General features: G+C 39.5%; 1 protein-coding gene across 1 annotated transcript; it reads right to left on the reverse strand.

Moving 5' to 3' along the window:
* Window positions 1-3,709: 3,709 nt before the first annotated feature.
* LOC131882268 (uncharacterized) lies at window positions 3,710-5,560 on the reverse strand. The gene is made up of 4 exons (XM_059229367.1): window positions 5,440-5,560; window positions 4,305-4,489; window positions 4,113-4,231; window positions 3,710-4,046 (listed from the first exon to the last, which is right to left on the reverse strand). The coding sequence occupies exons 1-4, from the start codon at window positions 5,497-5,499 to the stop codon at window positions 3,832-3,834; spliced, it is 579 nt and encodes a 192-aa protein (XP_059085350.1). The 5' UTR covers window positions 5,500-5,560; the 3' UTR covers window positions 3,710-3,831.
* Window positions 5,561-6,186: the final 626 nt, after the last annotated feature.

The following is a 6,186-nucleotide window of genomic DNA, read 5'->3' on the forward strand; positions in this document are numbered from 1 at the left end:
TATTATTATTATTATTATTATTATTATTATTATTATTATTATTATTATTATTATGTATATTTGCGGCTCTCGGCCATGACAAAAAAGGTATACAAAGACTGATCAGTTTGGCGATATCACAGGTGGTATTAGGAAAGAATGACTAGATGTACCTCAGTGCACATGGTAGAAATGAAGAGGGTTGGAGGAGACATTGCAGATGCAGGAGGGTAGAGGGAGGTGATGTAAAACTTGGTTATTGCTGTAGAGAGGATGGGCTGGGTTGAACAACTCCTTTGTCAGCTCCCGTCGATGATGGAATTTGGCGGGGAGCCGGGCAAAGGTACGTGACCTCCAATATTCCGAGGGGATGTCGGGCCACGGACAGTAGAGTTCCGTCCTGTCCGTGGAAGCACACGCGAGCTGATGCCCGGACATCATCCTCGGAAAGATCAGTCTCCCAATACTATTGGATACCGACCTTGCCAGCCCGATTGTGAGGGGCTCAGTCTCGTCTATCTACGTCACCCCAATTTTTCTCTACGGCCTACACCTTTGCCTTCCCAACTCCGTCCAATCCGCCCTCAAATCCGCCGACGCTACCTACACCAAGTTCCTCAAGCGATACCTCTGCGTGCCAACAATGCTTGGACACATTTTCTATGTGAAACCGAGCCCCTCACCATCGGGCTGGCAAGGTTAGTGTCCAACAGTGTCAGGAACCTGACCTTTCCGGAGGTGATGTCCGGACACAAGTTGTCCTTCCCGGTCAATGACTTGCTAACACCTTATTGCCCTTGGCCCGACATCCCTTCGGAGTATTTGTGGTCACGTACCTTTGTCCGTCTCCCAGCCAAATGCCACCAATGACGGGAGCTGACAAAATATATGCTTAATCTGAACCACCCACTCTACTGTAATAACCAAGATTTTCATCACTTACCTCTACCTACCTGTCTTTGTACTATCTGTAACTAACCTCTTACCTTTTTTCATGTGCACTGAACCAATTCTAGTCATCTCTGCTGTGATATCACTAGTCGAATGTTTCATCGTTTTAACCATTTTAGTTTCTTCTTTTCTTTCTTTATCCATATTTGTTTAAGTTGTTTACATGCACAATTCTATTATTTTACAAGTTGACATGACCGAGGGAAAACAAAAGGAACCACTTTTGTGAAATACATATGTTTAAAAGTAGCTCAGATAAGTGGGTTAAATCACTTAAAGCACATTAAAATGCATCATTGTCACAAACGTAGTCAATCAATTAAACATACTCTTAGTTATGTATTGACGTAAAATTTCACAAACTTCTATTTAGCACATGCTTAGTTATTACAACTTAAAAGTTGCGTTTTACGCCTTAAAAGATCGAAAAATGGCCTAATTGTGTTTCCAGTTATTCCCAAGGAATATGATTGTCTTTTTCAATGACAAGAAGGAAGTAATATTTCTCCATTTTCTTTCACATTTCTTTAAAAGCTAAAAGTAGCAAATATTGTCGCTTAAAACTTGCAAAACATGTAAAATTGCCTTTCATTTTAGTGCCAAAAGCTACACTATCATATCAAGTTCTTAAAATATTTGAACGATAAATGAGACAGTTTAATTTTCAAAATTGTCAATTTTTGCAATGGATAATTTCGACTAGCGATGTTTTTATTCAACGTTAATAGAATTTTGTCACAGTTCAAGATTAGGCTTGATTAAAGTTGCGATTGACAAGTGTGGCATCACAATTGTGAAATAGTGACATCAAGTAAGTTTTAAGTTATATCGCAAACTATATTTTCGGGTTTGTCCAGAGATACCACTCTGTACAAGTCGATTGTCCAGCCGCATCTTGAATATGCCTCGCCCATTTGGGCTCCAGTGAGTTCAGCAGGTTTGCAAAAGTTCGAGCAGGTCCAAAGATGTTTTACCAGAAACATAGAAGGTTTGAGAGAGCTCTCTTATTGGGAGAGGCTAAAAAAGTTTGGGGCTGTACAGTATTCAAAGGAGCTACGAAAGCATTTAAGAGCTTTGTCCCAATCCAGGTTTTAGGGTCAATTGTAGTGACCGTAACGGACTAAAGTGCGATTTGATAGCTCCTTTAAGTCTTCGAGAATCCAGCCTTATTCGATCAATGAAGCCCAACTTTCTTCTTTCTAGGGCTCCATCATTGTTCAATTTGCTGCCCTTAAATGTTCGTAGGGAGTATATACGTGTAGATCCAGTAGCAAGATCTAAGTCAGACTGGGACAAGTTTTTGACAAAAATTCCTAATCAACCAGTTGAAGGGCTAGCCAGATCTGTCAACTCAAATTCGTTGGTCGACAAAATAATATATCAAAATAAAAGTTAATAATTTCTCGTTTTGAATGGTAAGGAATCCCATTCCCAGTGGCGGTAGGGAAGTCCGCAAAAATAAGAATGTTGAAGTTTAAAGTGAACTAGACTGATTAGCGCCTCATAACAAAACCAAGAAAAAACAGCCCCCCCCCCAACGAGTTGATTTATGGGAAGAGTAGTTTTCAGTCGGCTTTCTACACTAAAACTGATATTCCTGCGAACCTATACAACCTATACAGTTTAGAAGCCATGCCGAAAAATTAATTTTGGTTTGAAAAGGCTTGCAAAAACTGGCAATAGTCCATTCTTGGATGTTTAATATGTGCAACGTTTGATCAGTTTGGATTTGAGGGTGTTCATTCAAAGAAGCAAAGCCGGGCAATAGCAACACTTTTTTGTCCCCCGTAGCTCTACCAATTTTTCGTGGGGTCCAATTTGGAATGATGTTCATGGGTGTGGTTGCCATCAAATTGTAATGGCATTGAGAGGCTACAGGGAAAAGTCGTTGGGATGGCCAGTAGATCGGGTATCGCGTATTATGAGAATCATCTGAACTTTATCTCACTTCCAAAATGAGGGACGCCGCAGTTAAACTTGTGTTTAATCTTTAGTTTGGGAGGCCTCTCGCTTACGGTTTATCTAGAAACACTTAGATTGATTGCCACCGTTTTTTCCAAAAGAAAATATGTCAGTTCGATAATGAGCATGCTGCCAACCATGATTCCAAAGCCTCAGTTGTTTAGATATTATAAAAACACATTCAATGTCGGGACACATGAGGGGTGCTTCTCGTTATACACGTATTTTCAAACATATTTCATTATGAATCAATAGTCTTCTTCCTCTTTTATAATCGATATCGATACACCATCTCATCGTATTGATCCTTGATCCACTTTCATAGAAAACAAGAAAGACCTTGATGAGCCTCAACGTTCCTTTTATGTCATTGTGCTTCATGTATTATTGTGCTACTTTCCAAAAAAAGTAGCGTGTCAGTCAAGTTTGAGTTCGGTATGTCTTTAAAAGGATTAGATCTTACATAATGGAGCAGGAAAAATACCTGAAAAAGAGTTCCGAGGTTGTAATTGCGTTAACATTGTCCTTCCCTCGCAAATGTCTTAGGTCTTGAAAAGGACATATGATATTGGCTTATTTTGGCATGCAGTCAATAAAGGTGTCATTGAAACTATTTTGCAATGAGTGCAGTCATTTTCCTTTGACAAATAAGTCTGACATAAAACGTAGAGAAATGACAAACATATATCGATTTCCCAAATCGAAAATCCCAGAAATCTGTAGCAAAAAGTTGAAAACAATATGAATTCGAATCGCTTTGACCCGGCAAAAACTGTAGAGTCGCCCTGTAATGAATCAAGATAAGATAATGATCGGAAACAGTTTATTCTTGACCATTTAGGAGCGTAAGCAAATCAAATGTTCATGTTCCCTTTCTTTAACGGCCATTTCAAATCAAGCTTGTTCTCCAGGTGCATGCCTGCTTCCTTTTGAGCCAGATCACTTGATTGAGGCACAATCATCTCTTATGAAAAGCTGGACTCGTGAGACAAACGTGTTGGGTGGACCAGGAATGCTTCCATTGGCCGTGTCGGTCTTAATTCTGCCAATGGAAAACCATTGTGGATGTGCATTGTTCGAATCCCCCATTGCCAAAGCATCCACATTGTTAAACACCAAACCACTGAAATTATTGGGTAAACCCAAAGCGACACCTATTGTGCGCCAGAAACTGAATCAGTTTAAAAAAAAATGTGGCAGAAACGATCGCTACTATTTACCGACGTAACCAGAGACAGAACCATGTGTTTGATTGGATGGGTCGTTGGTCTGGTACCATTCATTGTAAGTTCCCAACTCAGGGTATGTAAGGCGGAAATGGTATAGTGTTCCCTTGCAACTGGTGATAACATATAAAATGAATCCTTTGGTTAGAGAACATTTGGAAAAGTTTTTAAAATCATCTATTGTACCTATAATCTCGAAGTCTGTTGAATTGGCTATGTAGTGAGTCATCCACATCTTGAGTGTTTATATTCCAACCTCCAATAGGAAATCGATCAGGTGCTCTTTGGCTGAGAATCAGCTTCCACATCTTCGATTGAGGGCCGCATACCGGATAATGACGAAATGGGATCAGGGCCTTTCCAGGTTGAGTCTGGAAAGATGGGAATAAACGACAAAAGCAGGCCTTACGAGTAGCTCTGATTTTATCCAAGTTGAAATACACTTTTCATTCAATTGGTAAGAACTGTTGTTTCAATTTATTAACTGATCGATATATAAAAAAAAGTTGTGAATGAGGTTCGATCAAATTCTCTTGTTTGCATTTTTGCAAGAAATACTAATCAACTTATCGAACTTTAGTATTTTGGCGACATCAAAAAACCAAAAAGAGAAGAATTTACCCTTTCCCCTCAAAGTTTCAGTCAATCTTTGGCAGAGATGTCCCTCATTTAACGCATTTTGAATGATTTAAATACCACTTTATGGACCACTCTTTACAGTTAAATTGAACACGGTTCGGAAATTCGAGACCGACCCTGGAAAGAAATGATGCTAAGATTTGAAACGCCCATCTAATTGATGATAGCCTATGGCTTTCAAAACACTTCAGAACGAGTTACTTGGTTGTTGGAATTGGTTAGATTTTTTCGTTTCAATTTCATAGCCAGCGTTTGAATTTGCCACCAAATCTGCCTCGACCAAATCCAAGGTCCTGAACTACGACCAAACCGAAGTGTCTACCAGAGATATAGAAATGAAGCGCCTCCTGATCACTATGATGCTATGGTCGTTGTCCCGAGGTCAAAAGTGTGAGCAACGTCATTTACGCTGAAAATCCCACACGTACAGATATTGAAGAAATAGATCCAATGCTAATATCATAAAAACCTAACCAAACCGCATTAATTTAACCTTAATTAAGCATGCCTAACCTAACATTACCTAACCTAAACTTTTGGTTGCACGGACCTGGGGGACCAAGGCCGCGGCGCAAGCTTGCGGCAGTTCGTTTGCAAGGATATTAAAAAGACTTATACTTATGTCTTGTCATTTCAAAAACGGGTCTGAAAAAAAAAACTTGGAAAACAATATCGCACTCACCAGTATTCGAACTCGAAACATAATTGATTGATCTCCACAGCTCGTCCCCCCAAAAAGCATTGTCACTGGGTTCTCATACCTAATTTTACGAGATTTCCCAAAGAGAATTTTTTTGCTACGAGCGAGCCCTACATTTTTCAGCTGATATGACGTTGCTTACACTTTTGACCTGGGGATAATGACCAGACTATGATTTGGGGGCATGATCGCCAATAACTTGTAAGATTGTTTTTGTAGTCTAAACTGCATTTTTTTTTCGACCTCGTTGATGGCTTGTAATAACGACGGTCATAGGCCAAATGAAGGCAACATTTTATATTTCAACTGTCAGTTGTCGTGAAAATTTCGATTCAAATCAATGGGAATCAACTAGGCAGGTAACATTTCAGAGGAAGTTTTGATTGAAACGGTGAAATGCGATTTGCTTTTGGCTTTTGGCTTTTATCCCAAAGGGATTGACGAGAGACGAGATTGTCGACATTTGTGCCGAAGAAAATTGGGATCGAGTCTAAGGCTCACTTGGTTTTGAAAAAAAATTAGTGACATTATGACATCAGGAGTGTTTAAACTTCCGATCAAATAGGGTACTTGAAACATTGAAAGTACAATGCTCTGAACCTCATTCGAGAAACTTAAAACAGAGCTTGCACTTCACATCGAAAAACTCCAACAGATACCTTACTGACACCGAGGACCTTGCGAGAAAATTATGCGATACATATGTAAATTTAGAGACTCATAGTGTCC

The sequence above is a fragment of the Tigriopus californicus genome, chromosome 1 (assembly GCF_007210705.1).
Source record: "Tigriopus californicus strain San Diego chromosome 1, Tcal_SD_v2.1, whole genome shotgun sequence".
Classification (NCBI taxonomy): Eukaryota; Metazoa; Arthropoda; class Copepoda; order Harpacticoida; family Harpacticidae; genus Tigriopus; species Tigriopus californicus.